At 45.2% G+C, this 20654-nt stretch overlaps 1 protein-coding gene across 1 annotated transcript in view; it reads left to right on the forward strand.

Annotated features, from left to right (window-relative positions):
• Nucleotides 1-20654, forward strand: part of DTNBP1 (dystrobrevin binding protein 1) — a 120527-nt gene that overhangs the window by 98974 nt on the left and 899 nt on the right. The window contains exons 8-9 of the mRNA XM_065885278.1: nt 10971-11126; nt 19722-19865. Coding sequence (XP_065741350.1) covers nt 10971-11126; nt 19722-19865 — 300 coding nt within the window. The remainder of the gene's footprint in view (nt 1-10970; nt 11127-19721; nt 19866-20654) is intronic.

The following is a 20654-nucleotide window of genomic DNA, read 5'->3' on the forward strand; positions in this document are numbered from 1 at the left end:
TTCCATATATCATTTTTGGTTTTCAGTTATTTAATTTATCCTGTATGCCTCTAAATTGATTTTATAAATGGCCAATTAGTTTTCACAGTGCCACTTATTACAAATTTCTTTACTTTCTCCTTTGTTTCTGATATATCCTTTATTATATTTGTTTAGCATATGATTTGTTTATATTTGTTTAGCATATGATCACATCTCTTTTAGGGATTTTTCCATTTCAATGATCCACCCATCTCTTTTTGTTTTACGTAATGTTGGTGGTTTTTAAAAATTATTTATCTTGTCTGCGCTGGATCTTCATTGCTGCGTGCGGGTTCTTCAGTTGCAGCATGCAGAATCTTTTTTTTTTTTTTACCTGTGGCATGTGGAATCTTTAGTTGCGGCATGCATAATCTTTAGTTGCAGCATGCAGCCTCTTAGTTGCAGCATCCGTGTGAGATCTAGTTCCCTGACCAGGGATTGAACCCAGGCCCCCTGCATTGGGAGTGCGGAGGCTTAGCTACTGGACCACCAGGGAAGTCACTCCATAATGTTTAAATTGTTGTTTTGTGAAGTGTTTTCATATCTGGTGGGGCTAGGCTTCTCCTCACCTCTCACCACCTTTTAAAATAATACATGATCAAGTTTTGATTTCAGAATTACTACGAAAAATCCATTAGATAGCTTTTGATTCTTAACAATTTCATTTCCTGTGTTAATTTCTATAACATGTTTAATTTTTAAATCAGATTATTCATTTCATTGATGCTTCAAAATGTGTTAGCATGTATTTGGGCATGATAGTTAGTACAGGGGAGGAAAAAATGTTTTCCTCGATCCTCTTAGGGTCCTTGGCTAGGTCTAACAATTAAAATGACAGAGATTAACAGGAGAAAAGTGTACAGATTTATTTAATGTTAACTTTTACGTTAACACGGGGGCCTTCATAAGGAAATGAAGACCCAAAGAAAGAGTTAAGCTTGAGTGTTTTAAGCCAGGTTTGAGGAAGAGCAGATGTTCGTGGAGAAATGTCATTAGGACAAAGGCCCTGAGGTAAGGGTAGTGAACTGGAGGAGACTTAGCCAGGCCAGCATGTTGCACTCTTCTCTGTGTCCCTCCGTCTTGGGGATAAGGAGGCTCCTGTCTTCTGGGTACAGGGAGGGCACCTTCCACAGGAGGGTCTTAGGACCTGCTTCAGGGGAGAAGAGCAAGGGGCAGGTCAGAGTGAGCTTCCTGCTTCTGCCATTTCCTCAAACTCCTTCAGCTGAATATATCAATACGCCAAGTCCAGGACCCCATCACCAGTCACTTATTTTCACATCTCTTCTGCCTCCGTCGGCATACCTTCTTTGCCATATATCTAACTCTGGGTATATGTATTTTTTTCTTCTCTTAATTTTTATTTGACAGAGTTTGTCTATTCGTTTTAAATACAAATGTAATTTTATATTGATTACATTAATGTAAACCCCTCCACGTTGTCTCTGCAAATGGCGAGGATGAGGACCTCCCCCTTGGCTGCATCTGGGTTCAGGACAAAGAACAGATGGTCACAACATTTTTGTCTCCTGCTGTATGAAGCCCCCAGGCCATGAGCCAGGGACTGGTAAGGGATTCCACAGAACGGGATCCAGCGCTTTTCTGATCCTGAAGTTACTTGTCTCTTGTCGGTAAAGATGACTACAAGTCCTGCTTGTTTATGATTATACGTTTTGGCGGCTGCTGGAGCGTTTCCTTGTTAGATGATTTTGTAAATATTTTAAAGAGAGTTTAGGAGAGGATGTTTCTGTCATTTCCATGAATTGTGCCAACTTCCCCATCTTATATTTATTCTTTTCCATTCTATAAATATTTGTACAAAGTAAAAATCTGAATGAAGTGGATGCGCAGAAACAGTTCATTAAGAGCTGTGGTTCTCAAAGTCTGGTCCTTGGACAACAGCATCAGCATCACCCTGGAATTGGGTAGAAATGCGAATCCTCTGACCCTGCCAGTTACTGAATTGGTAGCTCTGGGCATGGGGCCCAGTGATCCAGCAACCTCTGTGTCACCAGCCCTCGAATTGATTTTGATGACACTAAGGGCCTGCTATCTCCATAACCCCTTTGAATGAACTCCGTAAGAGTTGATCTTCATACTGAGACACAAGCAGCTGGTTTGTACTTCTTTTTCCAGAGTGTTTAATGTACTAACAATAACGACGACAGCAAACTTTAGAGTTTGGAAGGATTCCTGTAGCAAAATCTAAACCCTTCCCATTTTCCCCCCAAATTTTGTTGTTAAGTAGATCAGTACTCTAAGTAAAATTAAGGAAAATGTCAGGACTTTAAAATTCTAGGAAATTGGGCTAAGTATTCATAACACAGAGCTTCTAGCCTGGAGTTTTTTAAATCTTTCTTACAAGAAAAAATTGGAAACCATCCAAAGAATGGGATAACATGGCATACGCTTGATACCTAACACAGATATTTCACATACTGTTTCTGTAAAACGTATCCTTTGTAACATATCATGGACTAGCCCTTTCCAGTGGAGTTGAACCACCCCTTTAAACTGACATCTTACCCATCTAGGTCTTTGTCGACCCCGGCAAGAAGTACAGCCGTCGTGACGCTACCTAGACTCACTTCAGGCCACGGGCCCTCCAGTCCGACCCCCGCCATGACGTTGGAACAGGTTCATAACTCGTGAAGCCTCTGGCCACAGTTTGAGTGCACTTCTCACTTACCCATTAATCTTAAGCTTTTTGTTCTCATCATTCTTTAAGCAGTAAAATGACCAGGAAGATAAATGCAAACATACCCTCAGCGTTTTGTTAATAGTTGAATCTGATTTTCTTGAAAAGTTACTGTCAAATTCAAAAGGTCCTAAATCCTTTACTGCTAATCTGATTTTCATTTTATCTTACGAAAAAAAAAAAAAAAAAAAAAAAGACAGGATTCAGGAGACCTCTTCCTGCCCCAGTCAAAAGGAAGTAAAAATAGAATTATAGCATCTAAGAGCTGGATGTGACTTTCTTATGGATATCATCCAACCCCACCCCCACCCCCGCTTCCTAACTGATGGGAAACTGGAGGCATGGCGGGATGAGTGGTGTGGCTCAGAGACCAGCAGCCTCATCAGGGGCTCCTAAGCTGCCTGGCTCCTCCCGCAGAAGATAAGGTACAGTTGAGCATTTCTGTCTTACTGCTTTGGGCAAACCTTGTACATGTCGTGTTTCTGCAGTGTCTATTTTGCTAGTACTCTAGATAGTGGTCATTTCCTTCAGGGTAATTGATAGAAATTTTTTAAGTGTTCCAAAAGTTTAGATACTAGAATAGTGTTTGTTTCCTGTGACATGGGTTTAGGAAACAGCTGTTGCAGTAGCTACTCTAAAGGAACTTTGTGGAGTCTCCTTAGGAGTTGCCATGAGTTGGTGTCTAAAGGAGTTATTTATGCAAAACCTGCCATCATTCTAAACTACTACATTTTAGGTAAGAAGTATCCTTTATTAGTTGCATGTAGAAGCAGTAAGTACCTTTTGATAAGTGTGTGTGCGTGCATGCATCCGTGTGTGTTGGAGGGGGCTGAAGAGGAGCTCTGTAAAGAGCCATTTAACTTTCTGTTAAAACATGTCTTGACTTTAACATGCACAGAATTTTTTTGTCCAAAGACCAATTCTGAGGAATTAAGGAAAGGGCTCTATAATACTTTCGAATACTCATAGAAATAATGTATGGTATAAAATAATTGTAAACCTGTCTTGGAAACTAATTGTTGATGAAGGCTAGACAGAAAACTTTTAAAAACTGTAGAAACATAGGGCACAGAAGTTGGTATTTTAAGTGAATGTTTAAAACCTACAATTCTAGGACAGTATTAATTAAAGGTCTTTTTTTTTTTTTGTCCTCCCTGAAACAATTTGCATTCATTTTTTAAGGCGGGGCAGGAGGTTGGGGAGACTTTAAAAATGGTTGAGTGTGCCTTATTTTGAAAATTAATTTGAGATAGAAATAAAAGGTGACTGTTAAATGGTAAAAATACAGAGTAGGTGGGTTTTAAAAATGGAAGGAAATCTTGTATATTTTGTCACTAACAAGTCCTCCGTTCCTGTATAGAATTTTTCTAAAATTAAATAGATTTTCCTATTTAAATCATAGCAATTATTGGAAATATTTAAGAGGAAGTTAAAACTTGTTTCTAACAGACATATACTCTGGGGAGAAGGAGGAGGGAAGGAAACAGATTCTGTATCACAGTTATTAAGTAGGTCTCACCAAATGCTGGTGAGGAAGGATGTGGAAGAATGAGGTCCCCCGTACACTGGTGACAGGGGCCACTCCGGAAAAGAGTTTGGCAGTTCCTTTCAAAACCAAAAAATGCACTTACCATATGACCCAGCAATTGCATTCTTGGGCATTTATCTCAAATAAATGATTTATTTTCATCCAGAAGCTGGTACACAAATGTTCATAGCAACTTTACTCACAGTATCCAAAAGTTGGAAGCGACCCAGGTGTCCTTCAGTGGGTGACTAGTCAAACTAACTGTGGTCCCTCCACACCGTGGACACAACTCGGCAACAAAAAGAAACAAATTATCAATATGAGCAACAGCTAAGATGAACCTCAAGAATATGCCAAGTGAAAAACGCCAGTCTCAGAAGGATATATATATACACATACCACATGATTTCATTTAGGTAGCATTTGTGAAATAACATGATCACAGATTTGGACTTAGGGAGGGGTAAGAGTGGAGGAAGGGGGAGGGGATGGTTACCAGAGGGCAACCGGAGGAGCCTCGTGGTAACAGTAATGTTGAACATCCTGATTGCGGTTGTTACACAAGCCTGCGTGTGTGATGAGCCTGGAGAGAGCTCCCCCGTCCTGTACACACACACACACACACACGAGTGCATGCATGACTGGGGAAATCTGAATAAGCTCTGTGGAGTGTACCGATGTCTGTTTTTTCGGTTTTGATATTGTACCGTAACTGGATAGGATGTTAGCACTGGGGAGACTCGGGATGGGTGTGTGGGACCGCTCTGTTCATTTCTTGACGACATCCTATGAACCTGTAACTATTTCAGAGTAAAAAGTTAAAAAAACAGCAACTTGGGCTTCCCTGGTGGCGCAGTGGTTGAGAGTCCGCCTGCCGATGCAGGGGACACGGGTTCGTGCCCCGGTCCGGGAGGATCCCACATGCCACGGAGCGGCTGGGCCCGTGAGCCATGGCCGCTGAGCCTGCGCGTCCGGAGCCTGTGCTCCGCAACGGGAGAGGCCACAGCAGTGAGAGGCCCACACACTGCAAAAAAAAAAACAGCAACTCTTCCAGTGGTACAAAAAGAGAAAAAAAGAGACTGACTATTGCAATTTCATATGGTTCAAGGAGAAGATAATGTACACCAGGTGCTGATGAGCGTACATCAGAATGTTAGTTGTGCTCCTCCACTTACGGTGATTTCAGAGGGATTTTCACCTTACTATTTGTGCCTATTTTTTTTTTTTAATTTATTTTTGGCTGCATAGGGTCTTCGTTGCTGTGCACGGGTTTTCCCTAGTTGCAGTGAGCGGGGGCTATTCTTAGTTGCGGTGCATGGGCTTCTCGTTGTGGTGGCTTCTCTTGTTGCGGAGCATGGGCTCTAGGCGCGCAGGCTTCAGTAGTTGTGGCACGTGGGCTCAGTAGTTGTGGCTCGCAGGCTTGAGTACAGGCTCAGTAGCTGTGGCGCACAGGCTTAGTTGCTCCACGGCATGTGGGATCTTCCTGGGCCAGGGCTCCAACCCGTGTCCCCTGCATCGGCAGGTGGATTCTTAACCACTGAGCCACCAGGGAAGTCCATGTCCTTTTTTATGATTAAAATTTTTTCCACAATGTACATGCATTGTTCATGCATCAAAAAAAAAACTTTTAAATAAATGGCAAATAATTAGAAGCATAAGAAAAATAATGGGTCCTATTTTTAAAATTCTGTCACAATGACAGAATTGTGTAGTAATTTAGTGATCATGTAGTTTGACAGCCTGTTGGCAGTTAAATTTTTGTCAAAAAACAGTTTAGGAAGGTACGTGTTTACCTACTTGTATTTAGAAATTTGTTTAGGAATTTACAGAGATTTCACATTTCTTCCTTGATCATATCATATGCATTTTAGTATCACAAAATTTGTATTCTCGATATAAAAACATCTAAATTGTAAATATTTAAATGATAGATTTAAAATCAATTCTTAGTCTTGCTTATTTATCTTGAATGAAAAATGTTCTCAACTTTAATATTATGTAGATTACCAGAATTTTTCATAACTCATATTTAATTAAATTTTATTGTTTTCTAACATTTTTGGATTAAAGATACTCTCAGTAAGTCCTTTTACGGAGAGGTTTGTCCTGGTTTTCTTCACATCATCCGTTTCTTTCTTCCCAGCAGCTCCAGGCTTTTTCAGTCATTCACACCTCACTGTCTTTTATTACTTATCAGCTCTGTTAAAAGGGCTTAGTTGTGGAATAAGTTGAAACTGTTCCTGAAATGAGCCTGATGGATTTTTTTTAATATCTCATATATACCTTTATGCCCCATTAAAACATATAATTGAGAATTGATTATAACATCTTCACTGGTAATGGAATTTTTTGTTTTGTTTTGAGAAATTATCCAATTGAAATTGATAGTGGAGGCTAGAGTGGAAGTTGCAGTCAGATAAAACTTGAGCAATGACCTGGAGTTGAAATAAAGGAGACACAAATCTGGGTTGATAATGGAATTAAATAATTACTCCTGACTCCTGATAGAAAAACTACAGCATCTTTTATCTAAATTTTTGGTGTGTTTGGTTTTTCTTTTTAATCTTAAGGCTATTTGTTGAAGTTCATTAAAATCTTTGTATTTGTCTGGCTTTCCCCGGTATAATAAATGACATCTTCGATGGGAACAGTGGGTCCTTTTTCCTTATAGAAAATGTTCTATAATTTCTATTTTTCCACAGTCGTTGTCCCAAAGTCAGATGCTCTTAAAACTTCTAGATTTGAAATATTCCCTCAGTGTCCTTCCATCATTTCTCCACTCCCAAATGTAGTTGTTTCTTGGCAAAAGCTGAACCGATGATTCCAGAACAAACGACACAATCAGAGCATCCTTGCTCAGGCGCGGAGCTGAGGGTGAATCTTCTTAGCTGCTGACCAGGACAGTTATCTTTAATAACTGCCATGTGCTTTTTTTCATCATTGTCCTGAGTGTACAGCTGGTATAGAGTTAACGTACTTAGTTCTGTGATTCTAGCTTAGAGGTCAGCACTGAGATGTAAGGGGGGGCTCTCAAATAAAAGTGAGAAATGACAAAAGGTGCTTGGAAATGTTTCAGATAACTAGTGTGTAACATGTCTTAAAACTTAAAACAGTGCTTATTTTCCTTTAAGTCATTTTAAGTTCCCTAACCCAACCGCGTCCCCCCTTTTGTGAGGGCTGGAACATGATTACATTTCATTCCAATGTAAAAAACCTAAGACAAAATCTATAGAACTTACAATTCAGAAACACGAGAATTGAACTCCTGAAGCAGAAGTCTTGAGAAGAATGAAAGTTTTCAAGTTGCATAACTATATATCTCTGTATCTATAGAAAATCTTAGTTCAGTTGAAACAAGATATTCTTTAATGAAAACCCCTTTGATAATTTCTGCATTGATCTTTGTTTCTGAGCTTCCTATTTTGGAATTTTTTTTTTTAAAGAGTAATTGAACTTCGTTTGAAGTGTGTGAAGCCTCCTTAATCTATTCTAGGGTTGACTTATTCTAATGTACCTGGCAGTCATGAAGCATTTGATCAGATAGGTTGATGGCTGAAGTGAAATAAATGAAAAGACGTCCTATTGAGTTCCCTTTCTCCCTCGTAAAAGTACATGCTCAGTTCCTTGCACGTTTGTTAAGGGCGTTGATAGGTGACCCAGTCTGAAGTGTCTGAGTGGGGCTGAGAGTTGGGGTGATTCTCAGGGTCGTGCGCATCCTGCCTCATGGTAATATTTCGTATCATTTCCTTTTCCTAATAATAATGCTAGTATTAATATTAGCTGTCAGCTATTGGCAATACTGTGTGCCTGGTGATTCACTTGTTAACCTCATGTACTCCTGCCAACACCCGTATGAAATAAGTTCACCACTCTTGTACAGAGGAGGAAGTTGAGACCTAGAGAGGTTCAGTTAGTTGTAGCTGGTAATAGATATCCCTGCTTGGGTTTCTCGGGAAGCAGAGCCCGAGATTAGGATTTTCCTGCAGGAAGTTTGTGTGAGAGGTGATCCCGGGAAGCAGGGGTGAGGGGGCAAGGAGGAAACGTCGGTAAAGGGATGCATTGTTGAAGTCGCTGCTGCGGTTCCACCAGGACCTCTGACAATTGTTCAGAAGGGCTCCTAGAATTGTCCATCCAAAGGATGGGAGCCTGGGCATTGATACACTGGCTTCTGTCACCCATTGGGTGAGAGCTGCCTTAATTCCCCAGAACTTCTGGGCTAAGCTGACTTGTAGGTTCCCTGGGATTCAGAGGATACTCTGACCACCCGCCCCCCCCCCCCCCCAATGAATTGAATTGGGACCTTGTGGGCATACAGATGAGCTCACACAGAGCTGCCTTTCAGAAATCAGAGGTAGGCTAAAGGGAGGTGGGATGACGTGCCCGAAGCATCTAAAGGCATCAAGGGGACGGGACCAAGCCCAGACTGCTTCCAAAACCTGTGCTCTTTCCAGACCATCTCCCTGTAAACAGAGATATGAGATGGGGGGCTGCAAGTCAGGGTGACATGAAAATTCAGAGAATGCCCATAGTGATTATCATAGTGTGAGAAGACTGCACGTCGTCATCGTTGTACATGTGATTACACGTCGTCGGGATGATTTACTTTCCCGTCTGTGTTGCTTTGCTTAATATTAGCATTCCTTGCATATATGAAGATTAGGATACAAGAAGAATATCCAGAATATTCTAAATATTGAGGCTGTAACTGATTTGGGATTAAAAATATACTCCATTATCAAGTTTTTAAGATCTACACATACAGGATCATGTTGTACCCGGGAGCTGTGACACGAGGTGTTGAGTATTTGTGGAGGGAATGACTAAGGTCGATCATGTGGGACCTCCAAGACTATTGTTCATTGTAAATTCTGGGGGTTTTTTTTTGGTTAAAAATCACTTGGTAACACCATGAAGACTTTCTTATTAAGATTTTTTATTTAATTTTTAATAGATGACGTATAGCATTGTGTACGTTTAAGGTGTACAACATGTTGACCACTGTGGAGTCGCTCACACCTCCATCATGTCACATAATTACCATGTCTTTTTTGTGGTGGGACCATTTAAGATCTAGTCTCATAGAAACTGTGAGGAATATAATACGATGTTGCTGACTGTGGGCCCAGTCATACTCCTCTTCTACCTGCAGGTTTGCGCCCTTGGACCAGCATCTCCCCAGCTCCTCCACCCGCTCTCCCCCAGTAACCACCACTCTGCTGTTTCTGTTATGAGTTCAACGTTTTTAGGTTCCATGTATAAGTGAGATCATACAGTATATGTCTGTGTCTGACTTATCTCACATAGTATAATGTCCTCAAGGCACACCTGTGTTCTCTCACAGCAGGATTTCCTTCTTTCTCATGGCTGAATAATATTCCTTTGTGTATATGTACCACATCTTCTTTATCCATTCAGATACTGACAGACACTTAAACTGTTTCCGTATGTTGGCTATTGTGAACGATGCTGCAGTGAGCACGGGAGTGCAGATTTCTTTTTGATGTCCTGTTTTCATTTCCTTTAGATAAATATCCAGAAGTGGAATTAATGGATCATATGTTCGTTCTATTTTTAATTGTTTGAGGAACCTTCATGCTGTTTTCCATGGTGGCTGCACCAGTTTACAGTCCCACCAACAGCGCATGAGGGCTCCCTTTCCTCTACATCCTCACCAACACTTGTTATCTCTTGGCTTTTTGGTGATGGCTGTTCTAACCTGTGATGGGGTTCTCTGCTCAGGGTCTCACAGCCTGGAATCAGGGGTTGACCAGGCTGCAAGGAATCTGTTTTCCAAGCTCGTTCAGGTTGTTGGTAGAGTCCTGGCTCCTTGTGGTGGTAGGACTGAGGTCTCCATTTTCAGGCTGGGCAGTCAGCCTGGGGTGGCTTTCAGCTCCTGGACACACCTTCAGTCCTTGTTAGGCCTCTCCATCTTCAAAGCCATGTCAGACCCCTTCTGTGCTCACATCTCTTCTCCTGGAAAAGTCCAGGCCCACCCAGACGACCTCTCTCTCATAAAGTCAGCTGTGCCACAGAGAGTACCCTAATCACGAGTCCTGGGGTCCTGTGGGCTGTGCATCTGGGGGCAGAGTTCCTGGGGGCTGTCTTCGAATCCTGCCCACCGCACCCCGTGAAGAACAAAGGACTGGAGAGTTAGAAGCAGATTCAGAACCGACCCTCGGCCCGTGTACAGGATGAATAGTGCTTGCATCATCTGTCTTCCCCGTGCAGCCTGGGGAAGGGAGAGCCGCCAGTGGGCCACCTGGGAAGGTGAATTCAGGCTTCCTGCTGGCGCCGAGGCTCAGGCTCATCGTATTACAGCTCTTCCTGGCGTGACTGACGCAGCCCTCGCCGGGATGTAAAGTTCTTATGTTTCACGTCAGTCCTGGGGTAACATGTCTATCCCAAATACAGTATGTGGCTCAGCAAGGTTAACTGACTCAGCCAAGTGGCTGGTTCACGGACAGCAAAGCCACGACCAGGCGCTCTTCTCACAGACTCCGGTGGCCACGTGCTGGCTCCGCAACCAGCGTTTACTGAGTGCCTCCTGAGGCCGGGCTGGGTGAGGTTAAGGTGGACGGTGGTCACGGTCCTCCAGGAGCCCCGGCTCTCCACCTGTTGTGCTGCAGTCAGGGGGCCAGATGTGAACCCGTGAGTCGGTATTTATACCCATTCCGGTCTCAGTCCTTTTCCAAACCCTGCCTGACCCCAATTATTCTGTGTCCTTAGCTGAACTCGATGCGGAGCACGCCCAGAAGGTCCTGGACATGGAGCAAACCCAGCAAATGAAGCTGAGGGAGCGGCAGAAGTTCTTTGAGGAAGCCTTCCAGCAGGACATGGAGCAGTACCTCTCCACGGGCTACCTGCAGACAGCAGAGAGGCGAGGCAAGTCAGGAGCGGGCCCCGCGCTGTGTGTGGCTAGGGTGCTGCCTCCAGAGCGGGGCTGGGACAGAGGCTCAAAGGGGATGCGTCCTGCCGTCTTTGTCTTGCCGTTGCCTCTTCTTGTAGTTCTAGGCTTTTGTTGAAGATATTTAGAAAACATGGAATACATTTTTTTAAAACATTAAAAAGACAAAACAAACATTGGCCATAATTCTGTAGCACAGAATCCCTAATCCCTGTTACTGTTTTAGGGGGATTCTCTCTTGTGCCTATTTATATAGACTGTACACATATCTGGCTTTGTATCTAACTTTCCTTCATGGTGTATGGGGATCTTTCCCCTACATTATTAAAAATCCTTTGAAAGGGTATGTTTTAAAAGCGGCATCTTCATGGTCAGGACATATCCTAACAGTTTCCTAGCTGGACACTTAAGATTCTTTGCCTCTGTAAGTCGTGCTGTGATGTACATCTAGATGCATCTGATGGTTCCCAAGGACACGCTGAGGGGCACAGGAGTTGGATTCCAGGCCCCTTCACCAGCCCCTCCTTCCCAGGACCTGGTGCCTGTGGAGGAGTGGTCTGGGCAGGCAGCTGACGTTTCCTCTCTGGCCAGCGCAGGAGCAGTGGGCAGTGTGTACAGGCATCCTGGGCTTCCCCGCTTACCTGCCCTCCATCCTCCTGGAAGCCCCTGCTCCTCCCAAACCTGTGGGCTCATTCTTCCTCTTTTGCCTGGCCCTGGCCTTTGCTCTGCATACCCTGCCCCTCATGGAAGCTGCTCCCAATTTATCTGTTACCCTCCCTCTGTTCCTTCCTTCTCTATGTGCTCCCCAAGGGGAGGTTAAAGAAATCAAAGAATGAGGAAGGAAAAGAATGTAGAGAAAACGGACTAATAGGCGTGACTTAGAATGACTGACGGATGCGCTGACAGTGCTTCTTGAAGTGAGGGGATGGTACAGATTTGTTCAACTGCTTCATCTCCAGTCAGCTCGCCCTCTGTGTGTCCCACTGATGGAGAGTCTGTCTTCATCTGGGAAAGTCAGACTGCATGTTCCCTCAGAGTACGTGTGCTATTCAGTTTCTTTAATGTTTGGCGCTGGTTATGGAGAGAGCCATCCCTGTTCACTCCAGGGATCTGTGTCATGTTGTGGGCAGCAGCTGAGAAGGACACCACCCTAGTCTGCTTGGGCTACTACAACAAAACAACACAGACTGGTAGCTTATACACAACAGGGCTGGAGGCTGGAAGTCTGTGGTCAAGGTGCTGGCTGATTTGGTTCCGAGAGGTCTGCAGCTGGTCCTCACTTGACAGGGAGAGCATCTCTGGTGCCTCTTCCTAGGACAGCACTAACCCCATCCTCAGGGCCCCACCCTCATGACCTCTAGAATAATCACCTCCCAAAGGCCCACCTCCAGAAACCATCACACTGGGGTTAGGGCTTCACCATAGGAATTTGGGCAGGTGGGGGGGCACCCAAACATTTAGTCCATAACACACACACCCTGGCAAATCTGACCCACAGATCTGAGCACAGTGAGACGTTATGCCGAGAGGGCGTGGGGAGGTGGGACAGTGAAGAAAAGAGCAGTAGAGACGCTGATGCTTGTTCAGTTTAGTTCAGCAGACATTTCCTGAGCACCTGCTAAGTACTCAGCAGAGGCAAAGAATATGAAAGTGCCTCTTAGGAGAGCCCGTCCTCAGGGGGTGAGGACACAGCAGAAGCTGCAGCTCCAGAAGTCCCGTCCTCAGGGGGTGAGGACACAGCAGAAGCTGCAGCTTCAGAAGTCCCATCCTCAGGGGGTGAGGACACAGCAGAAGCTGCAGCTCCAGAAGTCCCATCCTCAGGGGGTGAGGACACAGCAGAAGCTGCAGCTCCAGAAGTCCCATCCTCAGGGGGTGAGGACACAGCAGAAGCTGCAGCTCCAGAAGTCCCGTCCTCAGGGGGTGAGGACACAGCAGAAGCTGCAGCTCCAGAAGTCCCATCCTCAGGGGGTGAGGACACAGCAGAAGCTGCAGCTTCAGAAGTCCCATCCTCAGGGGGTGAGGACACAGCAGAAGCTGCAGCTCCAGAAGTCCCATCCTCAGGGGGTGAGGACACAGCAGAAGCTGCAGCTTCAGAAGTCCCATCCTCAGGGGGTGAGGACACAGCAGAAGCTGCAGCTTCAGAAGTCCCATCCTCAGGGGGTGAGGACACAGCAGAAGCTGCAGCTCCAGAAGTCCCATCCTCAGGGGGTGAGGACACAGCAGAAGCTGCAGCTCCAGAAGTCCCATCCTCAGGGGGTGAGGACACAGCAGAAGCTGCAGCTCCAGAAGTCCCATCCTCAGGGGGTGAGGACACAGCAGAAGCTGCAGCTCCAGAAGTCCCATCCTCAGGGGGTGAGGACACAGCAGAAGCTGCAGCTCCAGAAGTCCCATCCTCAGGGGGTGAGGACACAGCAGAAGCTGCAGCTCCAGAAGTCCCATCCTCAGGGGGTGAGGACACAGCAGAAGCTGCAGCTTCAGAAGTCCCATCCTCAGGGGGTGAGGACACAGCAGAAGCTGCAGCTCCAGAAGTCCCATCCTCAGGGGGTGAGGACACAGCAGAAGCTGCAGCTCCAGAAGTCCCATCCTCAGGGGGTGAGGACACAGCAGAAGCTGCAGCTCCAGAAGTCCCGTCCTCAGGGGGTGAGGACACAGCAGAAGCTGCAGCTCCAGAAGTCCCATCCTCAGGGGGTGAGGACACAGCAGAAGCTGCAGCTCCAGAAGTCCCATCCTCAGGGGGTGAGGACACAGCAGAAGCTGCAGCTTCAGAAGTCCCTCTTTGTTGGCTGTGAGCACACTGAGACAGGGATGGGCTGTTACTGTCAGGTCTTTGTGGGCAAAGAGAAGGAAGGGCTCAGTCAAGACGTGTTGAACAGATAGCAATTAAGTATTAAGGAATTGAATTTTCATGGTTTCAAGCACCTAAAAAAATGTCCTTCAAGTTTCAAAAAACTGTTGAGCTTTTTTTTTTTTCAAGGTAAAAGAGAGGGCCACACATACATTGCCAATATGTGTGGTTTTGAAAGCACTGAGGAAGAAAATTGGAGGCCTTAGGCTTTTCAGCTTCCTGCTTCAGCTGGAGCAGAAAAGATGTTCACAGATAACAAACAGGCCTCTCCACACAAGGCTGTCCAGGGCCATCCCTTAGACTTCCCAGCCTGGGAGTCACACATCCCTTCCTTACAGCACATTCCTCTCCAAGGATGAACATTCTTTCATTTAGAAGAATCAATCAAAATAAGAATCTCTACAGTGAACCTGGTATTTTACACTCATTCCACTAAATCCGAAATAGCAGTCTGAATTTTTCTCTCTTTCCAAAGCATCATTTTTTAGTTAAGACAAAGGCATGGAAAGTTTTATCCAGAAAATGATCTAAGGGTGAAGGGACATCTGTGCCCACTGGGATTGGAGCAATGGGGACCTGGGGCCCACGCATGCCCAGCAGCTCCAAGTGCCATTAGGACGTGATGAGGTGTTTTGTAAGACCCTGATGCAGGTTTTCTCTTCCACCTGACAAGACTCCCATTTTCTCAGAAAAATATCTATTGCTTTCACTTTGTCGCTAAGCACCTGGGTATCCTGACAGTGTGTAGTTAGTTGTGACCACATCCCTCGCCTTGAAGATGTCCTGTCTGTACCTGTGTGTTCCCACTGTTAGACCTTGGGTTCCTGGCATCTCTGCTGGGCTGGTAGTTGTCAAATCTTGTGTGGCCAGGGGCGCCCCCTGTGCCCTCAGACACTCTGACTCAGCCCCTGGGTGTCCCAGTGCCTGGGGAGGGCAGGAGGATGTTTGGGCTAGTGATAAACCCCGTAGGTCTGGGGTAGGGCCCAAGAATGTGCATTTCCCACAAGTTCCCAGGTGATGCCGAGGCTGCTGGTCTGGGGTCCACATCTTGAGAACCACTTCTTTAGGGCACAGAACGAGGACAGTCATAGGACAAGCATATCTAATTGTACTGGATTCTGTCACAAATACCCACACCAGCTTACAGTCTCCCAGAAGCTGTATGTGCGTGCTCTACTCACTCCACAGCTTTGTCAACACTTGGTAGTGTCAGTTAAAATTTTTCACAAATTTAGATGTATGAAATGATACTTTATTTTGGCTTTAATCTGCAGTTCCTTGATTGTCCGTTTTTCTACTGGTTGGTTGTCTTCCTTTAGAGTCTTACACTCGTGGTATCGGCCTTTTCTGATGATGTCTGGTGCAGATACCTTCTCTCAACCTGTGGCTTCTCTATTCTAGTGTGGCCTTTGCTGAATGTGTTTATTTTTAAGCTTTGCCCACTTTATTTTCTTACTTATGGTTTGTACTTGTGTCTTGTTTAGGCAGTCCTTCCCTCCAAGTTATAAGGATACTCTGCTGTGTTTTATTCTAAAAGTTTCTATGTTTTCCATTTTATATATTTGGGCCCTAAATCCACGACCAGTTTGTTTTTGTGTGCATTGTGAGGTAAGGATCTGACTTTAATTCTTCACAGCAGTAACGGTCTATCTCAGCACCAGTGTTCTCTCCCCTGCTCACATGGTCTTCTGTCAGTTTCAGGACAACTGAGTCTTTTCTAGGCTTTCTTTTCTATTCCAGTCTTCTGTTTGTCTGGCCTTGAGCCAAACCTTACTATCTTAATTTTAATTCTTCATTAAATAGTGGTTCTCAACCAGGGGCAACTTTGTCCCCTCGGGGACCCATGGCAACGTCTGGAGAGTTCTCTTTGTTGTGATGGGGGGGGGAGTCTGTAAGTGTCCGTTTCAAAAGGCTTCTAAATTGGCTTGTTCAGATGTTTCCTGTTAATACTCAATTTTGGATTGCTTCATCATCAAAGAGGTACATTAGATCTTCATTTCCCCCATGATTATGGACTTGTTACCATTTTCCTTGTGATTCTCCTGTATTTTGCTTTATAAAAACAACCACAAAATATATAGTCACATAGAAATTCTGAATTACCTTCCTGGTGAATTGAACCATTAAAAAAATCACTAAGCGGGGGCTTCCCTAGTGGTGCAGTGGTTAAGAATCCGCCTGCCAATGCAGGGGACACGGGTTCGAGCCCTGGTCCGAGAAGGTCCCACATGCCGCGGAGCAACTAAGCCCGTGCGCGACAACTACTGAGCCTGTGCTCTAGAGCCCGCAGGTCACAACCACTGAGCCCGTGCGCCTATAGCCTGTGCTCCGCAACAAGAGAAGCCACCGCAGTGAGAAGCCTGCGCACCACAACGAAGAGTAGCCCCTGCTCGCTGCAACTAGAGAAAGCCCGCGCATGGCAGCGAAGACCCGATGCAGCCAAAAATAAATAGAATTACTTAATTTAAAAGAAAAGGAACAAACTACTGATACATGCTGTAGTGTGGATAAACCTCCAAAAAAAAAAAAAAAGCCACTAAGTGCTGTATTTTACCCCAATAATGCTTTTGTTTCCCCTTCAAGTCTATTTATTTGGATATTTATATAGCCATGTCAGCTTTCTTCAAGTTAATTAGTTGTTTGCCCACTTCCCATTTTTCCTTAAATTTTTTTTAATGTTCCTGTTCTTATATTTTAGGAATGTCTCTTACAAACAGAATAACTAGATTTTATCACTTACAGGAAATATTTCCAGGAAAATAGAAAGCACCAAATCAGATGACAGTAATGAAGCCTGGCAGGCACTGATCGCAGCAAATGTAAAGGAACCAAATTTGACACGTATTATAAAACTGGCTTCGTTACCATCTTATTTGGTGCTATTTTCCTGCAAGTGTTCCCTATGCTTTTGGTCCAATTATTTTTCTCCCCTCTTTAAGAGAATGGCATAGACAGAAAAAACGGGAGACTCTGCTCCTTTCAAAACTGAAGTTAAAGCCAGGCTGAAACACCACGAAGGACTCCACAGTCACAAAGAAAACCCGCGTTTTCCCCACCTTCTCCCCGACAGGAGCGCAGCCCCCAGAGGCACGACCTTGACCCCTGTGCACTCATGTCCCCCTGACGGGTCAGCCTTGCAGGAGCCCCGGGGCAACACCGCCCCGGTGTCCCCTGTGAAGTGGCCGTGATTCCTGCATGGCCTAGGGTGACAGTGATGGCACATGTCACCCGGCTCCTCTGCCTTGGATGTTGCCACCTTGAGTGCGATGTTGTCTCAACTGCAACAAGCTTTACTTGCTGTAGTGCTAAGCCTTCATGATTTCTTGTGCCCAGAGACGATCAGATTCCCACCTTCCTGCCAGACACAAAAGGGATCTGGCTCTCGTCAAGCCGCCTCTCCTGTCATTATCGTCCAGTCTTTCCAATTCAGCTGGAGTAAATTCCCCGAATTTGATACTATTATGATTATTTTACTCAGAGTTTTATATATACTCACAGACTTACATGTCTCTTCCGTGCACTTCGGCCTCCCTCCCGGGACCCATGCCCTCTTCCCTCCTCCTGTGGTCCGACCCTTGCTGAGAGCAGGCGTAGGGGGGACTTGTATCTCACACTTGATCTTAAGAGATATTTACTTCACCTCTTTGAATTTATTATTCCACTGTCTTCTGACTCCGGTTGCTGAGCTGTAGGTCTAATTATTTCCTGATCTTTCCTAATCTGCTCTTTCTCTTTGATGGTCATCATTTCGCCGCAGTGGATTAGGTGAGGGTCTCTTTCATCTGTCTTGCTGGAATATATTTTGTTCCTAAACCCTGCGTGTCTGATCCTTCAGCAAATCTGGACGATAATCAGCCTCAGCGAATACTGCTGGTCCCTAGAGTCTCCATTCTCATTCTGCAACTGCCAATATGTAAACTTTTGCATTTTCCATTTCTCTTAAGCTCTTTCATACTTCCCACTTATTTCGTTCACTATTGGCTCTCACCTCTTTAACTTGTGCCCGAAGTTCTAAATTTCAGTGATTTTTCCTATTTGGAAGTTATTTGGCTTTTTTTCAAATGCCTGACCTGATTTTTGACACCTTGTTCATTGTTTGATTCAATCTTTTCTTTCTTTAAAATATTTAAAGCCACTTTGAATTCTCGGGAAAAGATGCTAATAGTCTTTGTTTCTGCTGGCCCTCACTCATAGTGACATGTGTACTGTAAATTCCGGATTGGATTGGATTTTGTGTTGAGTTTATGTTCCTTTGAGACCCTGGGTTAAGGATGTGTCCACATCCAGAAATTTCTATTTGCTTGTGACAGGCAGCGTCATGCCTGGGATGATTTGAGTTACCTGGCTTGTAGTTTCTGGACCACAGAGGCAGTTTAAATATGAATGCCAGACCCTAGAGGCACCCCTCACTGTGCCCAGGCTCAGACTTCTAGTCCTATAGTGTCTTTCTGCTGGTGGGCTGATTTTTTTTTTTTAACATCTTTATTGGAGTGTAATTGCTTTACAATGGTGTTAGTTTCTGCTTTGTAACAAAATGAGTCAGTTATACATATGTTCCCATATGTCTTCCCTCTTGCATCTCCCTCCCTCCCACCCTCCCTATCCCACCCCTCCAGGCGGTCACAAAGCACCGAGCTGATCTCCCTGTGCTATGCGGCTGCTTCCCACTAGCTATCTACCTTATGTTTGGTAGTGTATATATGTCCATGCCTCTCTCTCACTTTGTCCCAGCTCACCCTTCCCCCTCCCCATATCCTCAAGTCCATTCTCTAGTAGGTCTGTGTCTTTATTCCTGTCTTACCCCTAGGTTCTTCATGACATTTTTTCCCCTTAAATTCCATATATATGTGTTAGCATACGGTATTTGTCTTTCTCTTTCTGACTTACTTCACTCTGTATGACAGACTCTAGGTCCATCCACCTCATTACAAGTAGCTCAATTTCGTTTCTTTTTATAGCTGAGTAATATTCCATTGTATATATGTGCCACATCTTCTTTATCCATTCATCTGATGATGGGCACTTAGGTTGTTTCCATCTCCTGGCTACTGTAAATAGAGCTGCAATGAACATTGTGGTACGTGACTCTTTCTGAATGATGGTTTTCTCAGGGTATGCCCAATAGTGGGACTGCTGGGTCGTATGGTAGCTCTATTTGTAGTTTCAGGACCCTCCATACTGTTCTCCACAGTGGGCTGATTCTCTTTCTAGTCTGTGCTTTCACTGCAGGGAGCTCTTGGTTGCAACTCGCCGGCTTGCAGATGCTCAAACTTTGCTGTTAAGATGAAGAGGTAGAGAAATGTCACAAGGGCAGAGAAGACTTCAAATGGAATTGTAGTAAAGCTGGGGGCAACCACAGCCAGAGGTGTCTGGCAGGAATGTCAGCCTCTCTGAGTCAGCGCCCACCTCCGAAGCCAAGAATTGTCTGATGCAGAAAGGGTTACCTTCGGCACCTGCAGCAGGAGGGCTGGGGGTGAAAAGGAAAACTGCTGTGGCAGGTGTAAGAGGTAATAGTAACCAAGGTTAAGCCAGGATGGACTTAAAGTACCAAACTGGGACATGTCAATAATACACTGCTCCAAAGTCTATTTTAAAAGTCTGGAGTAGCGGGAGATATCTTACACCTAGAAAACACAATGTGCTCTTAGCCTAACACAGTGGAAGCTCACCTTTTAAAGTGTTATTAAATGACAGATGGTCTAACCTCTTCCTGTGCTGGTCTCCCCAGAGCCCATGGGCAGCATGTCATCCATGGAAGTGAATGTGGACCTGCTGGAGCAAATGGACCTGGTGGACATCTCTGACCAGGAGGCCCTGGACGTCTTCCTGAACTCCGGTGGCGAGGGGGGCACTGTGCTGTCCCCTGTCCCAGGTAGGGGTGACTAGTTTGCACACACTGAGTCACACCTAGTTCCATGACTTCCCTGCACGTGGAGAACCGATACAGGGCGGTTCGGTTGCACAAGGCGTGCGCAGATCTTCTTGCCCCACTAACCCATTCCACGCACAGTCTGGCCTCACAGAAGTGGACAGATGAAACACTGGCTGTTGTGGTTGTGAATTTCTCAGCGACTCTCAGGGCTTTACCCAGACACCTTCAGTGAACAGGGAGCTTTCTTAAATTGTGTGTTCTTTCTCCTGAGTGTGGTTTTTGTGGCTAAGCACTAGAATTTGGGGGAGGTGGGAGCTCTCCTGTGTGGCTTCCCCTCCCCCATTCGGCAGGTATTTGATCTCTGCTGTGGTCAAGGCCAAGGTTTGTGTTCAGCACTCAGCTTGTATTTTAAAAATTAGTCGCAACCCTGTGGGCACGTTACCTCCATTTAATGCCTTCCCGAAATTCCATGTTCATTCGATGTGTACTTACTGAGGCTTTGGCCCTATACCTGGACTCAATTTATTTTAAATTTCGGACCATTCCTTCTGGGTGGGTGGTCTTCGCAGACGCCATTACAGAGAACGCGTTTAAGTTTCTGCCACGTACAAAAGAGGGAAAGGCCAGCCCTTCAGCAGCGCCTGCCCCTTCACTGGTGGCCCCACTCCATGGGCTACCATCCTCACAATTGAGGCCCGGGGCTTCCTGTCCACATGTGTCTCTAAGGTCCCCACAAAGCAGCTCCGTCTGTCGTCTCCCCTTCCCGGGAACTGCGTGAGCAGTGCCGTC

This window comes from Phocoena phocoena, chromosome 10 (assembly GCF_963924675.1).
Source record: "Phocoena phocoena chromosome 10, mPhoPho1.1, whole genome shotgun sequence".
Taxonomy (NCBI): domain Eukaryota; kingdom Metazoa; phylum Chordata; class Mammalia; order Artiodactyla; family Phocoenidae; genus Phocoena; species Phocoena phocoena.